We start from the raw sequence: 17,523 nt of genomic DNA, 5'->3' as shown, positions 1-17,523 counted from the left end.
ATTCATGACAAACAGGATAGGGGAGGGAAGCTGATTGCGGTTAGTTGGTTTGTGGGGTGCTCAACTCTGTGGTCACCAGCGAAGGTGATTGTGGTACATCAAATAGCCCCAGCTATGCCTCTTCAGTTTTCTGGCTGAGTATACGTGTACATGCAAATGTATACAACAGTTCAATATCAGTATGTGTATGACATAGATTATCGCAGTGTCCGCATAGTTTGCCCTCTGATGTGCCTGGTCTCAAGATATTGCTAATTATGGAGAACACCAGGCAGTAGAAAAAGTTTCACAGCAGGGGTTGTCACAGTTACGAACTACATAGCAAAGAAGTGTGCGATGCTCATAGAGTCTGCCAAGGATCTTGTGTGCGTAAAAGGGGAAGAGATGCAATGAAATGCTATTCCATATGATTTAGAGGCAATATCATTTCAGCATATCATTTTCTGCTACACTGGAGAATCCTTACTATATAAGAAGCAGGTTAGGAGCCAGAAGTTTACAGCCTTCAGTAATGCCCCCATTAAAAAATTCATGGAAAGCCCGACATATGGTATCCATCCAAATGCACAATTTATATTACTGGCATGTTTGCATTAATCTCTTCAAACATGTGCTGATTATGAGTAAGAAACTGGTTCAAGTGTGGAGTAAAGACAAAATTGGTTGCTTTCAAATACACATTAGTTAAGAAACTTCTCAATTTTCGGAGCTCATGAGCTGCTAGAATTTCACTGTTGACTGTCCTAATCTTTTCCTCTAGTACACGTTCTGAAATACTTTCCTACTGAGTCTATTATTTTCATTCCTGCTCACTACTTTTTCTTTCCTTTGCTGAATTAATGAAGGTCTGGTTTCAATAGCTGATGCTTATACTATGTTTTAATTTGGGCCACTGTTTGATTCTAGCTTGCAAGTAAAGATTTGATCTCAACATGATTGCAGATGCATCTTGGATGCAATTTTCTCTGTTAAATTACTTCACATGAATGACAGTACTGTTCTTGGGTAGTTAGTCGGATACTGACTAATACCTTCCCTCCTTTTCACTATACATTCTAAGACAAGAAAAAACAATGCACCATAAAAGAATTATCCAATTGGGACAGAAATTGGTAAATATGATGTACATATACTGAGAAACAAATGATTACAATTTCAGAAAAAATGGATGATTTATTCAAGAGAAAGAGCTTCTCAAATTGAGCACATCAATAACACATTGGTCCACCTTTGGCCCTTGTGCAAGCAGTTATTCAGCTTGGCATTGATTGAAAAGAGTTTTTGGATGTCTTCCTGAGGGATATCATGCAAAAATTCTCTCCAAATGACCTGTTACAATGAGGGAGGGAGGGGGGGGGGGGGGGGGGGGGGGGGAAGCAGGTTGGAAGGCCCTGCCCATAATGCTCCAAATGTTTTCAATCAGGGACAGATCCAGTGACACTGCTGGCCAAGGTAGGGTTTGGCAAGCACGAAGACAAGCAGTAAAACTCTCGCCTTGTGTGGACAAGCATTATCTTGCTCAAATGTAAGACCAGGATGGCTCATCATGAAGGGAAACAAAATGGGACACAGAATATCAATATACCACTGTGCCATAAGGGTGCCACAGATGATAACCAAAGGGGTCCTGCTATAAAAAGAAATGGTACAGTACCCCAAACCACTTCTCCTGGTTAGTAGGCTGTATGGCAGGCAACATTCAGGTTAGTATCACATCACTATCCAGGGCACCTCCTCGCACTTTTCGACCTTAAGTCTCACTGGGTGGAGTAGAATTGTCTTCACTGATGAGTCCCACATCAAATTCAGCCCCGATGACAAACGAACACTTGTCTGGAGATGCTCTGTACAGCGGTTGGATACCACCTCCACTGTCACCAACCATACAGCCCGACAATCAGGAATAATGTGGCATATCTTTTCATATCAGGACCCCTTTGGTTGTCATTTATGGCACCCTTACAGCAATGGTACATTGGCGATATTCTAAGCCTTGTTTTGTTGCTCTTCATGGCAAGCTATCCTGGGTTTACATTTCAGCAAGATGCTACCCACCCTCGCACCATGATATTTTTACTGCTTGAGCTTGCTAAGCCCTACCTTCGCCAGCAAATCCCTAACTCAGAATTTTTGGAGCATTACGGGGATGGGCCTCCAACGAGCTTGGGATTTTGATGGTCTAATGCACCAATTGGACAGAATTTGGGATGATATCCCTCAGGAGGACATCCAACAACTTTATCAATCAATGCCAAGGCAAATAACTACTTGCACAAGGGCAAGAGGCAGATCAACGCATTGTTGGCTTGCTCAATTTGTGAAGCTCTCTCTGTTGAATAAATCATCCTATTTTCTTTGAAATCATAATCATTTACTTGTTTGTACATGTACATCACATCTACCAATTTCCAACTCATTTGCATAATTCCTTCATGGAGCTTTTTTCATCTTCAAGTGTATTTTAGCACTCCATCTCTGTTTCAGGTCAACATGGTGTCACTACTATGTGTCTCCCCATACAAGTTCATAAAGAAACACATACTTTCTTCAAGATCTAGATTGCTACAGAAAAAACGCAATTTGTATGGGAGGAGTATTATCATGGGAGCGGCAATGATTGCAAATGGTATATTTACCCCAATATTTTGGCATGGGCAACATGAGCCCAGTTCCATGTGGCAAATTTACAAGTTAGTTATGGAGGTAGGGGTGGGGTGGCGTGGGAAGAGTGAAGTTGTATAATACGTGCCTATGATGATTTAATCTAGTATCAATGGCATATGATGCACTGCAATGCTGATGTTTGCACTACATGTGAACTACTCATGGTTTTGATGACTCCTTTCGTTTCTATTATGCAATAGGTTACATTAGTCTGAGTCCGCTGTATGTAGTGGAGCTGTGATGGTGGAGGAGGGGAACTACACAGTGCAGTTACACAGATTTTAGTATAAATTAAATATGACAGTCAAATAATTCCACATAAATGCTATGACAAAATACAGAAGGTATTGGAAATGCGCGCACCCCCCCCCCCCCCCCCCCTACCACACACACACACACACACACACACACACACACACACACACACACACACACACACACACACACACACACACGGCGTAGAGGTTACGAGAGTATCAATAGAGGCCAATGACAAGACTTGCTGGAAACATGCCGCCAACGCCCTCTCAGCTGCCAGTATTTAGGATTGCTGCACAGACCAAAGGGCCAGTTTAACCAGTTACTAAGCCAGTCAGTTTAGTTAGTTATGCCGAGTTAATTGGAGGCGATATGCCGCGGAGTTCCAGCATGTCACTGAAATTGATCAGCAGACTTAGCCTCTAGCACTGAGACAGGCAGCACATAACTACCTCATAGTGAACATAGCAAACTTCTGCTTCAACTGCATTGGACTATACAGAAGACAGCTTGTACCACAGCACACTGAACTTAAGTTAAATATCTCTTTGTTTATGAATAAAGAATCCAGTTATTAATTGCGAGCAGTTTATGTTATAGAGCGAGGATACTGGCCACCAACCAACATCCTCTTCTTGTTTCCCATGGTACAGCTTTACAGAGACAACAAGACGACATAAAAGCAGCTAAAGAGAATACAACAAAAACAGTTAAATGACCTATCGGAATCTGATACAGTACTTCAGATTACTGTATCTGACTGATTTTGTACAAACTAGTTGATCCAACCCATCAAAATTAGCTAAAAACTACAGCTTAATGATTTGGGGAAATTCATTCATTCACACATCATTTTCTGCAAATATTGTCATGAAGGACAGCATTCAGAGATATGGAGTGAGTGGCATTATACATCAACAGACAGAAGCAACCACTGCTGGGTCCTTCTGTGGAGTATATTAAGACAAATTATGACTAGTGCTAATCTTCTCATACTGATAATTATGGGAATTCTTTCTGGATTACTTTATTAGCAGGAAATCAACTACTCTGAAAACAGCCACATCTTCACCTCTTATTTTTTTAAATAATAATAATAATAAACATTTAAAATAAGAGCAAAAATACCCAGACACACTTACAGATCTTCTCTCATCAAAATAGAAAAGGTATTCAGTTAAAATATGTAATGAAGCTTTCAGCACACATATCACAAACATGGGGGATAGACACGTGTCACTACCATGGATGATTAGTAGAATTGGGGAACTACATCTTATTTTTCGCTATCTTCAGCAACTTATACTTCTATCACCACAAGAAAAGTGGGCTGTGAAGGAGGGAGATAACACAAAACTGTTTCAGGCCAGAAAGCAATCTCTGAACGGAGGATGTAAATAGGGTCTGTAGGTAACTTATTTCACATCCCATCCACAGAACCTAACTTTTCAATAATGAATATCTTTTTGCACTGCACATAAGAATTTCATTAAATACTTCTAATAACGTTACATACTTACTGTTATTAAACAATGCTATATTCTTATGTCAATGTGCTACTGTGTATTTTTCAGTCTGCTAAGTAATAATGAAATATGATAAAACAACAGATGCTGTTAATCAGTAAGATGAAAAATATGTGGTGCCTTTTGGGGGTGAGTGCACAACAGCAATCTGATCAATATTTGCAGTACACTATAATAAAAACAGAATGTAACATGATGCAGGTATCCATTTATGACATAAACTGACTGCCTTTTTGCTGTAATTAACATCCAAAACATGAAAAGTGGACTAATAATACTGACCTGTGTTGCTTGAATAGAGTACAGTCACCACCTTCATTTGGGTCCAGATTGTAAACGTACAAATAACCATCTGCAGAAGCAACAAGCAACCTCAGGACTTTTTGTATACTGTTGAATAAAACCATTAATTGAATATTAATATACTGAAACGTATTGCAACGTAATAAGAAAGAGAACATATGGCACTTGCTGAATTCATTTATCAAACACAAAATCTATAGGTGAACGGTAGTTCTGAAATAAGTTTCACATATGTCCAACAGTAAGAAATACAAGAGGAAATTTTTCTGTCTGCAGTTCACAGGTAAGTGGTTGCAGATCATCTGTTGGAAGCATTATGACACTTATAACAGAGTTATGATGAAACCGGCAATTTTGACAGTGTGTACACCACACAGCATCACAATGTGTGATATATATTTGCTGCACTCCTGAATAAAAGAGGCTATGGTGATTGTCCATTACAAATGAGTACAGGCCATAATTTGTGCAGAAGTCTTCTAAAGCTTCAAGTTTCAAAGTGACCCTGTCCAATAGCCAGTTCACATTGTGTTTTGGGATACAAAATAATTTGATTGTTCAACTTTTACTTACTTTCTGAAGAGACGAGAGAGAGAGAGAGAGAGAGAGAGAGAGAGAGAGAGAGAGAGAGAGAGAGAGAGAGAGAGAGGCAGGGACAAGACTACTTCAGTTGTGTATTTTGCTTCTTCAAGTCAACTCAAGGGCCTACACAAGAGCAACAGTAGCAGCATTTCTTCTGGAGACAGCTGGCCATCTAAGGTTCACTATGATTCCTTACTGTTCATCATGAGTCCACCAAAATCAACTTGTTCCAAGCTATAAACAGGGAGCTAGTTACAAAACATTACAGAAGGAACTGTGATGAGGAGAGTAGTTTCCATTTCTGTCTAGATGTAGAACACAAGAGTTCTACAAGAGCAGTACTAAAAAACATTGTTAAAAGTATAATAAATGTCTCAACAGCTATGGAATCCATGATAAAATAGATGCGTTTTTTTATTTTCACTGTGTTTTGATTTCTTGAACATAATGAATTTGTGAAATTTATTTTCAGAACTACCATTACAACTTTTTCAAAGAATGGTTACTTAAAACACTCTGAGAAAAGACAAGTTCAGTGCAACTGTGACAAAAATATCACATAAATTATAACTTTTACCACATTTTTACACAATAAGAGCAATGAAAATTTTGGAGTGTACAAAATTAATTTAGTCCAACATAAATCAAAGATTACTCAATGCACTCCAAATGCCTATGCCGCAACAGCTGAACAGTGCTGCAAAAATTTAAATGTGGCATTGGGTCTAACACACCAACTCCAAACTGACTGAAAATCAGTACCAGTCCGTAGCACTGGGGAGTGGAAACTACTAGAAGCAAAATTTGTTAAATGAAATAATATTAAACTGTAGGCAGGCCCAAGACTGGCCAACATCGTATATTATGTAAATAGGCTTCGGAAAAAGTGCAAGATAACGCAAAATTCTTTCCTTGGATTCAGTCAAGGCTCATCCTTAAAACACGAACCTTTCATATTGAATATATTCATGTGACCTCTTTATGAAATGGGTCATGTGATGTTTTACATGATACTGAGGTTTCAAAAAAAAAAAAAAACAAAAATTTTATTCAGTGTCTGTCTATTCTTAATTTCCTACACAAACAGAAACATTGCTCCAATATGGTCATCATCAGTGCTGCCATGACACCACACCAATGGTAACAAATATATAATACTATCTGAAGCTACACACTTGCTGTCAATACCAACCACCGTTTGCCACTCTCAATGTTCTGCTGTTACTATTCCCACCTTCATCCCAGACCTACTTCTGTAATAGTGGCTTGTGAGAACATTGTCGTGCTGTCGACCACGAAACACGTTATTATTACAAAATGTCTTAGCTCAAATTATCTTTTATATAATTTCAAACTAAGCTGAAAGTCAATTTTATGACAGATTCATTGCATCACATTCAGGAAATCACATACTGCAAGTTCTGCAGAAATGAAAATTGTGTTTATGATTTATCAGTTGAACTGAGTGACATGCGGCTAGGAGGGTTAAAAGCATACAAAAACAGAAATCACTGCAGTAGTTGTAAAGACTGTGAGCAAATGAATGACATATTACTGTAGTAATTTTCAATACTATAATTGGCAAAGTAAAGGCTTCAGAAATTTCATTCTTAATGATTAACTCTGGGATACAAAAGGATTATCAAATACAGACTGATTTCCTTTCCAGAGAACCATATTTGTAAACACATTTCAGGTGACTAACTAACCTAGTTTTTTCATTGTAATCTATGATAGAAAACAGATTACCAGCACATGCAGTAATGATGATTATTATTTAAAGAAACCTCATCTGTGAAGTAGCACTAATTATTCCTTTTTTATCCAGAAACTCTCCAACAGTAAACATTCCACCTACATTGTCAGTTCATAATAGAAACAATGCACTACAAATATTTTCTTGAACCACATAAGCCACCAAATTTCAGCAAATAATTTGAGAAAAAATGAATTTAACATCAGTTCAAAATAAATTTTCTAAATATATACATACACTGTGATGGCACAAACATTTCTGAGTCCCTGGAAAGGAAGATGAACGGTGGCAAATGCTCGGCCCTGGCTGAACACGGTTGTTACTTGCGACGGTAGATAATTGGCAGATGCGGACACAGCCTTTGACAGGTAACCCATCCAGCCTTGATTTTCTGATGGCACACGTCGCAATCTAAGCACACAAGGGGGGAAAAGCAAGTCAAAACAAACTAAACCAACTACTTACACAATTATAGTTGCTTCAGAGACTGGTGACAATATCTTATGATAGGAAAAACAGCGAATTCATTGGAAATCCATTATTCTCTCGTTTGATTACTCATGCACTAATCAGTATTAGTATAATAGATTTAATTGTCATGGTAACTTGACTGAGAAGAATCACAATGTTTGGCAAGAAACACATATTTTAATTGTAACTTTAAGAAAAATCTGACTTCTTGTTGTTGTGGTCTTCAGTCCTGAGACTGGTTTGATGCAGCTCTCCATGCTACTCTATGCTGTACAAGCCTCTTCATCTCCCAGTACCTACCACAACCTAAATCCTTCTGAATCTGCTTAGTGTATTCATCTCTTGGTCTCCCTCTACGATTTTTACCCTCCACGCTGCCCTCTAATACTAAGTTGGTGATCCCTTGATGCTTCAGAACATGTCCTACCAACCGATCCCTTCTTCTAGTCAAGTTGCGCCACGAACTTCTCTTCTCCCCAATCCTATTCAATACTTCCTCATTAGTTATGTGATCTACCCATCTAATCTTTAGCATTCTTCTGTAGCACCACATTTCAAAAGCTTCTATTCTCTTCTTGTTCAAACTATTTATCGTCCACATTTCACTTCCATACATGGCTACACAACATACAAATACATTCAGAAATGACTTCCTGACATTTAAATCTATACTTGATGTTAACAAATTTCTCTTCTTCAGAAATGCTTTCCTTGCCATTGCAAGTCTACATTTTATATTCTCTCTACTTTGACCATCATCAGTTATTTTGCTCCCCAAATAGCAAAACTCCTTTACTACTTTAAGTGTCTCATTTCCTAATCTAATTCCCTCAGCAACACCCGACTTAATTCGACTACATTCCATTATCCTTGTTTAGTGTTTGTTGACGCTCATCCTATATCCCCCCCTTCAAGACACTATCCATTCCGTTCAACTGCTCTTCCAAGTCCTTTGCTGTCTGTGACAGAATTACAATGTCATTGGGAAACCTCAAAGTTTTTATCTCTTCTCCATGGATTTTAATACCTACTCCAAATTTTTCTTTTGTTTCCTTCACTGCTTGCTCAATATACAGATTGAATAACATCGGGGATAGGCTACAGCCCTGTCTTACTCCCTTCCCAACCACTGCTTCCCTTTCATGCCCCTCGACTCTTATGACTGCCATCTGGTTTCTGTACAAATTGTAAATAGCTTTTCGCTCCCTGGATTTTACCCCAAAGATGAGTCATAGGGTCAGTATTGCCTCACGTGTTCCAACATTTCTACGAAATCCAAACTGATCTTCCCCGAGGTCGGTTTCTACTAGTTTTTCCATTCTTCTGTAAAAAATTCGCGTTAGTATTTTGTAGCTGTGACTTATGAAACTGATAGTTCGGTAATTTTCACACATGTCAACAATTGCTTTCTCTGAGATTGGAATTATTACATTCTTCTTGAATTCTGAGGGTATTTCGCCTGTCTCATACATCTTGCTCACCAGATGGTAGAATTTTGTCAGGACTGGCTCTCCCAAGGCCGTCAGTAGTTCCAATGGAATGTTGTCTACTCCGGGGGCCTTGTTTCGACTCAGGTCTTTCAGTGCTCTGTCAAACTCTTCACGCAGTATCATATCTCCCATTTCATCTTCATCTACATCCTCCTCCAATTCCATAATATTGCCCTCAAGTACATCGCCCTTGTATAGACCTTCTATATACTCCTACCTTTCTTATTTCCCTTCTTTGCTTAGAACTGGGTTTCCATCTGAGCTCTTGATGTTCATGCAAGTGGTTCTCTTTTCTCCAAAGGTCTCTTATTTTCCTGTACGCCGTATCTATCCTACCCCTAGTAAGACCAGCCTCTATAACCTTACATTTGTTCTCTAGCCATCCCTGCTCAGCCATTTTGCACTTCCTGTTGATCTCATTTTTGAGACGTTTGTATTCCTTTTTGCCTGCTTCATTTATTGCATTTTTATATTTTCTCCTTTCATCAATTAAATTCAAAATATCTTCCGTTACCCAATGATTTCTAATATTCCTCGTCTTTTTACCTACTTGATCCTCTGCTGCTTTCACTACTTCATTCCTCAAAGCTACCCATTCTTCTTCTATTGTACTTCTTTCCCCCATTCCTGTCAATTGTTCAATCTGACTTACAAATGTAAAATATTTACAGCTTTGACACAGAATAACTTTAAGAAACTCTGAGAATAAAGGACTAAATAAGATTTCTCATCTCTTCTAAATGCAGCCTGAAGAAATTTATAGTGCATATTATGACACTTTATCAAGCCCCTCTACAACTGTACACAAAAAAATGTTGAATTTTTGTGATGCAGTAATTGGATTAAAAAAAAAAAAAAGTTGGTTGCTTGAATCTGATATGACAAGTATGGAGACAGTATAAGAGGGCGGATTCCTTCCAGGAGAAGGAGGAAGAGGAGGAGGAGCACCATGCAGCCGTAGTCTCCTTATACTGCAGCATTTACTAGAAGGGACAGCAGCCCACTGGATGTTGTTCCCTGTCTGGGTAACAAAAAGTGTTGGGCACTAACTGTTTCTCTAGTGGCCCATTCATTCCCTGGGGTACCCACAGGACTTGGGACCCAGAGAATGACAACTGAGTAGGCAGTTCAACTAATGTCAGAGAGAAATTCATGAATAGAAGCTATCACAGGGTGACAAGTGTAACAGCAATCAACAGCCTGGAGACTGCTCACTGAAACGCCGCAAATTAAAACACAGTCACAGGAGGTCTGCTTAATAAAATGTATGGTTCTGCTAATGGCTATCAGCTCCACTGTACAAACACCACTTGTTTCTGGCAATAGGTTCCTGACTGGTGAGAGATGAAAAGCATATCCCGCCCTGTCCATGGTTTTAGAGCCGCCAATGTAAATGACAGAAGTACCCTGACACTCATCAGAACTGAGAGGAATAGATGCCAAAAGGATTACAGGATGACAATCTTTTGAAATAGTGAACTGGGTACTAACTGGGGTGGGGCAGCAGTGGAGGGGGCACATTCTAAGGGGGTTAGGTGAAGCTCCTGGCAGACAGCCTCAACATGCACTTCAGCTGGTAATCCTAAACAAGGACAGGTATCAAAGGGTTAATGCCCCTTGCACTGAAAAAACAATTCAGTAAGTTGGATGATTAGCATATTGTCAGATGGTGATTATATAAGTGACCAAGAGCTGGTACTGTCAGAACTGAAGAGGGAGGAAGATCCCCACTTCAGCAATGATACTTTCTATGGATCTAGTCCAGAAGATGTCACTGGTCAGTCTTACTTCTCATCGACATACTGGGTCCAATAATTTCAAATCTGTACTTGCTGCTTACTCATGAACCTGGCAACCAAGAATGTAATCACAACAAGACCACAACACAGTAAATACAGAGGAGAGTAATGTAATCTGCAAATCAAGAGATGTGGGCAAGGAAGCAGAGAATATTAAGCTTTTGCATGCAGATAATATTTAGCTGACAAATACAGGCAGCTATGATAGATTTTTATCCAAGAGCAGTCCCAAAAACCAGGAGTGCAAAACAACTTCCTAGTGCTGGGTACTAAAGTAGAGTCCTGAGTAAGGGTGGAATGTTATATGACATCAATGTATGACTGTTTTTGTGGGAGAGAACTGCTATCCATGGAAAAGGGTCCAGGTGGAGGCCCTGCAGATGGCGCTTTGGAGCTGACTTTCAGCCAAGGCTGCAGATTGGGAGCTATATCAAACGCAAAATTCATCAACATACAGTGTGAGGGTGAACGATGGTCCAACAGCTACCACTAACCCACTGATGGTGGTGGTGGTGAAGAGGAAGAAAAAGAAGAAGAAGAAGAGGGAAGAAGAAGAAGAAGAAGAGAGACCCTAAGCACAAAACCCTGCAGGACACCACTCTTGGATCCATGGAGAACCAAATGATATACACATTCCAACCCAAAGCAACCAGCGGAATAAAAAAACTGACCAATAAAAATTGGTTGGTAGCCCCAATCCCCAGTGATGGAGGGTAAGTAAAATGTTATGGCACCATGTAGAGTCATACACCTTATGTAGACGAAGAAAGACCACAATGACGTGTTGTCACTTAGAAAAAGCCTGGTGGATTGCTGTTCCCTGCCTACTCAGATGGGAGGTTGTGGAGCATCCCTTCCAGAAACCACATTGATAATGGGATAAAAGGCCCTGCAAGTCAAGAGCCCAGTATAATTATCACACTACCATCTATTCAAGCAGTTTGAAGAGCGTGTTGGTGAGGCTGAGTGGTTGGTATCTGTCAATGGGTGAGGGGTTTTTTACCTGGTTTAAAGATTGGGATGATGAAACTATCTTCCCACTGTGAAGGGAAAGCCATCTAGCCACATACGGTTGATGCTCCTGAGTAGATGCAGTCTGTGTAACAGACAAATGTTGGGTCATATGATCGTGAACCAGAACAGGGTTGGAGGCCATGTCATGTAATGTAATGAGTCAAGAGCCTGAGGAGTTGCCAATCATTAAAGATGCATTATATAATCTGGCAAGACTAGGGATGAAAGACAGGGAGATGTCTTCAATTTATCTTTTATGCATACATACATCAGTACAAATACCACCATGGGGGAAGAGATCTGTAACAGTTGCTGGTTGGCCCACACCTGAAGAGATATGTTTCCAAGAAGAAGATGCAGCAATCCCAGCATTCCTTCTTATTGCATTTAATTAGGTAGTGAGCCTTAATGGTAAACTACTGCAAAGTGAGAAGGTTATATATAAAGTGCTCCTGCTTTTATTTTCAGAGGACTTGAGGACTTCATCTGACTAGCTCCACTATGTCACAGAGATGGAACAGGCTGCTCTGCACACATACTCAGAGTGCCACTTCAGCTTGCTCCATCTCCTTGACAAATTCTAGCCAATCAGATACTATAGTTGTGGCATAAAAGTGCGGACCTTATCCGTTTCATGAAAGTCATACTTAGCCCTAATGACAATTATTGGGGTAGCCATCACAAGCTTTGGATTTTATCCAAATTCGACATGTTAAGTTAACTGAGAACTTTTCATGTGCACAAAGGAAATGTTTTCCAGAGAGAGAAGAGCGCAACAGTTCTTTTTCAATGTCTCACCGAATCCTGTCTCCTGAGCACCTGCAAATTAGAGCTGCATAATTCTGTATCCACCCAATAAAAACATATCGGTCATTGCCATTAAAATTTCAGATCTTACATAGATTTATCACGAAATAAAAAACTAAAATACGTAAAATTGCAATCTGTAGAAACCACAGAAAATAAAGTTAGTGTTACAAGTAGACATTACATGAATGTGTTCCTCACAGTTTTGTTATCACTTATTTAGTTCAAAGAACCACTTATGCCTAACCTCCTTTATTCCACTTACTTTCTTAATTGACAATGACCAACTTTAGCAATACTTTAATTCACTAAGATTTTTTTTCCCAAATTTGAAGGAGCAGGAGAAAACGGTTATGCCACTACTATCAATTATCTTTTGTGTTTGTCCACAGCTACAGTAGATCTTTTAAGTGTTAAAACCATTTTTGCTACCTTTGTCTATTTCATCATTCAGCTGTGCACTATCAGCTGATTTGGCATATGGCCATTATCAAGTACTTAAAAATACTGAAATCAGTCAAATGTTTTGTGAAATGATTTGTCTAAAAGTAAGAAATAAAACAGATGAAAGAATTATCTGATGCATAACATCTGCTGTACATGATTTTGAGCATTATTCAAAGGCGCATCAAATGTTTCTCTATTTTATTTCTTACTTTTTGATAAATCATTTCACAAAAAACTTGACAGATTACTTTTTTTGTTCATGACCTTATTGACACCTCATTAGCTTTCCTTGCATCCCGTTCTCAAAATGTTCTAAATTTACTACTCGATTCAAAGGCAAGCATTCTGACAATTAGGTACCACACCAATGTACCTTTTTAAGCACAAAATAGCTAGCCTTGAAAAGTAATTTTTTGATACCTCATTTGACTTCCTACTGTCTGCTATTCTTGAAATACTCTAAATATAGGACTTCACTCAAAGGAAACCTTTTGGCAGTTAAATATCACCCCAATGTAACTTTTTATTTGCAAAATAAGAGGCGTTAAAGAGATTGACTTCTGACACTTCATTTACATTAGCTAGCAGCAACTGTTCATGAAATTTTTCAATTTTTCCCTCGAATCACTAAGCTTTTATTAATTATCCTGATGAGTTTCGACCTTAGACCTCACACTCGTCAATCTGACAGCCCATTTGCTCTTTCCCCATTACTGATTTTAAAATTGACAAAAATTTTCTTTCAAATCACTAATTAATTTTTCTTAAATACCCTGCTCACTTTCAAGCAAATAAACACTTACATGCAAAATTAGTGTCCATTTTAGTCATACCTTGGCAGTTATTGTTAGATGTGCCAGTGTTATAAAAGCTGAACTCTGAAGTGAGGTTACTATATGTTTGAGTGCATCTAATGGTGAGAAATAAGTGTGTATAATGACATCACTCAAATGGATGCAAATTAACATATTGAGAATTACCTAATGGTGAAAGTTAACACCATGAAATACACAGTAACACGTTAATGAGTCACAGTAACTAATTAACAATGTCAATTTGTTTTTTTAAGCTTTAGTTCCACACAGTCACTGTAAAATTTATCTTGTGGAGAGTTTCAAGGACAATATATTTGAAATATCAGCTTCATGATCACAAATGCAAAATTATTGCTTTAAAAATATAGTACATTAAAGTCAACACAATGTCATTTAATGAAGCATAATCGAGATGGAGGCAAAATGTCAACATTTACCTTACTGAATCAGGAAAAGAATGCTATATGCTCATAACAACAACAACAATTTAAAACAGTGCATTGTGAATCACATAAAAACTTGAGGTCTTGCAACATTCATTCACTGTTTTCTGTTAACCTCATCATGGATACTCCTTAAGGATGGGGAATGAGTGAAGATTTATGTTAAGAGAAGCAACCATTACAGACTGCTTCTATAAAAGCCACTGCTTCTCCACTTTCGCTACTCAGCTGCTATTGCATACCGGGCATTTAAGTAATTTTACCGAATGCAACAAGGGACTGGAAAATTTGGCGAAAATGAGAACGCAAAAAATAATGCAAAATAAGCAGTTTTTAGGAAAATAACATGACATAAGCAATTTTTACAAGCTATTGCAATATTTTAAATTTTACCATATAAAAATGTTACAAATCTCAGGACCGTCGTTTACTAATATCTGTAACTGATAGTTGCTGAATGTTAAAACTGGATTTTGATTTCTAATTTACTGAAGGTTTAGGTTCAAGTATAACATTAAGCTGACAGTTCATTTCCTGCTTAACAAACTTTGATGTGGTGACAACAATAGCACCAAGATTAGCACAAATAATGCAAAATTTGGCCAAAAACATTGAATTTAGAAAACACAATACTTAATTTGAGTAAAAACACCAAACTTGAATAAAGAAACACTAAATTTCACAAAGAACACTAAATTTGACAAAAAGGATATTCAAATTTGGCAAAAAAGTAAACTCAAACCTGGCAAAATTTTAACCTTAAATTTGCCAAAAAAATAACACCCAGTGAAGCAAAAATGAACAATGAATTTGGAAAAAAACAATAATAAATTTGACAAAAATATGAATGAATTTGGCAAAAAATAATGACACATTTGGCAAAAAATAACGCCTCATTTGGAGAAAAAAAAAACTGAACATGGCAATCAATGATACTGAATATGGCAAAAAATAACGTCAAATTTGATTAAAAAGGTAACAATAAACTTGCCAAAAAATAACAGGAGTTTGCAACAAAAGTAACATCAAATTTGGCACAAATAACAGTTAAATTGCCAAAAATATAAACAGTGGACTGACAAAATAGCTCCAATCGAGCAAAAATGTACATTGAATTTGAGAAATAACACTAGATTTGGTGTAAAAACATCAAATTTGGCAAAAAGTAACGGCAAATTTAGCCATAAGTATCACTGAATTTAAAGAAAAATAACATCAAATTTGGAAAAAATTCCACCAAATTTCACAAAAATAACAATAAGTTTAGCAAAAATTTTCAAAAAATAACCTCAAATTTGACGAAAAATAACACCAAATTTTGTAAGAAAATACCACCAAGTTTGGCTATAAAATAAAATGATTTTTCTCTGTCCCTTCATATAATGAATGCTATCAGCTGCCTAAATACTGAAAAAGTTAAAAATCTGTTTAAAATGGACATTCTTGAGTCCAAATATTCTAAAAGAATAAAAAGTGTCTATTAAGTAAAGAATTCTTTTAGTTTAATTTTAATTATCATGATATTTCATTTCTTGCCTGATGTCTCTATTAGGGTTTTCCACCAGAATATAAAATTCCATCCTGAAGCCCACTCAGGGATGCACATTCTATACAGAAAATATTTTTATTTCTTGTATTCTGTTGCGAATTTCACAATTCATCCCTCATTCAATCTTATTGCTAATCAGAAACACCATTACGGAATAAGGGTACTGGGACACAAGTGTAAGAATACCTAAAAAGACTTCTGAAAAATGTTTGGTTATTGTAACAACATTATGAGAAGGAAAGTTGCAGCTAGGCACAACAAAAAGACTATCACAATTAAAGCTTTCAGCCATTAAGGCCTTCGTCAACACTAGACACACACACACACACACACACACACACACACACACACACACACACACACACACACACAAAAAAAAAAAAAAAACACCCTCTCTCACACCACAGTGTGGTTTCAGTTGCCTTAGACTGCAGACAGAGAGAGAGAGAGAGAGAGAGAGAGAGAGAGAGAGAGAGAGAGAGAGAGAGTGTGTGTGTGTGTGTGTGTGTGTGTGTGTGTGTGTGTGTGCGCACACGTGCGCGTGGGTGGTGTTGACGAAGGCCTTAATGGCTGAAAGCTTTAATTGTGAGTGTTTTTTTGTTGTGCCTATCTGCGACTCAGAATCTCCACTGTATGTTGAGTAGCAACTTTCCTTCTCATAATATTGTTACGCTCCATCCTGGATTTTCCATTGTTTGATGTTTGGTTATTGATGTCACAAAGATTCTTACTGCACATTTCATTAGAAATACTTTATTTTATTTTACTTTAGCTCAATTGCCTCACGAGACGACGACACAGAACAACAGTGAGCTAGAAATTCCGCATGACAGTGTCACATGAGATTGCCATCCAACAGCATGCCTTACATATGGATTTTCATTCATTGATCTAAAGTTTTGGCACCCAAAAGTAATTTTTTTCCTCAAGGAACTGCACAGTATCAGTTTTTGTAACATTGTGCATTAAACTTTTTGTTGCCAGTCAGTTTTAAGTCTGTTCCACTTGGCTACGTCTGGTATGGATGTGTATTGGCTCTTTATCAGTATCTTTGTCAATGGCAAATATCACAGATATGCAACAGTTATCTAATGTCCATGACAAACAGTTTATTTACGTAAAGAACAAAAGTGGACCAGCTATCTAACTTACCAGGACTTCACATTTCCTCACTCTGAATTTAGATTCATTCCCACTGCATTAATTTTAATGTGATCCACAGTTTTTGCTGTTAAAAATGACACCATCCCACATAAGGAGGAAGTGTTTTCTGCTACTGCTAGGAAAAAATCACTGTGTTTAGTGACCAATGATTTGAGTAAAACATTGTATGTCTCACAGCTGCTGTCATCAGAAAGTTAAATTTCAACTGCCAAACAGAATCTGTGTCATGCCTAATAATGCTCCAAAATGCCATATCGATAAGTTGTAGTTACATATAAAGAAGCAATAGTACGTCAATGACTGTAACAATTCTTCTTATTTATAGGCAAAACCAAATGAATATTCACCACAATCTCAATTACTGTGAGATAATAGGCTATTTATGTAAGACAAATATATTAAGAGTAACTAGCTTATCACACCTACCTCTGAAAA

The 17,523-nt window shown here is 37.8% G+C and overlaps 1 protein-coding gene across 7 annotated transcripts in view; it reads right to left on the bottom strand.

The window, feature by feature from the left end:
* LOC126335401 (WD repeat domain phosphoinositide-interacting protein 2) overlaps positions 1–17,523 on the bottom strand; it is a 76,302-nt gene that overhangs the window by 20,640 nt on the left and 38,139 nt on the right. For all 7 annotated transcript variants that reach the window (XM_049998649.1, XM_049998650.1, XM_049998644.1 and 4 more), the window contains exons 6-7: positions 7,327–7,500; positions 4,731–4,838 (exon numbers count right to left, since the gene is read on the bottom strand). In XM_049998649.1, the coding sequence (XP_049854606.1) occupies positions 4,731–4,838; positions 7,327–7,500 (282 nt within the window). The remainder of the gene's footprint in view (positions 1–4,730; positions 4,839–7,326; positions 7,501–17,523) is intronic.

The sequence above is a fragment of the Schistocerca gregaria genome, chromosome 2 (genome assembly GCF_023897955.1).
Source record: "Schistocerca gregaria isolate iqSchGreg1 chromosome 2, iqSchGreg1.2, whole genome shotgun sequence".
Classification (NCBI taxonomy): domain Eukaryota; kingdom Metazoa; phylum Arthropoda; class Insecta; order Orthoptera; family Acrididae; genus Schistocerca; species Schistocerca gregaria.
This window is presented reverse-complemented; position numbering and strand designations above follow the sequence as displayed.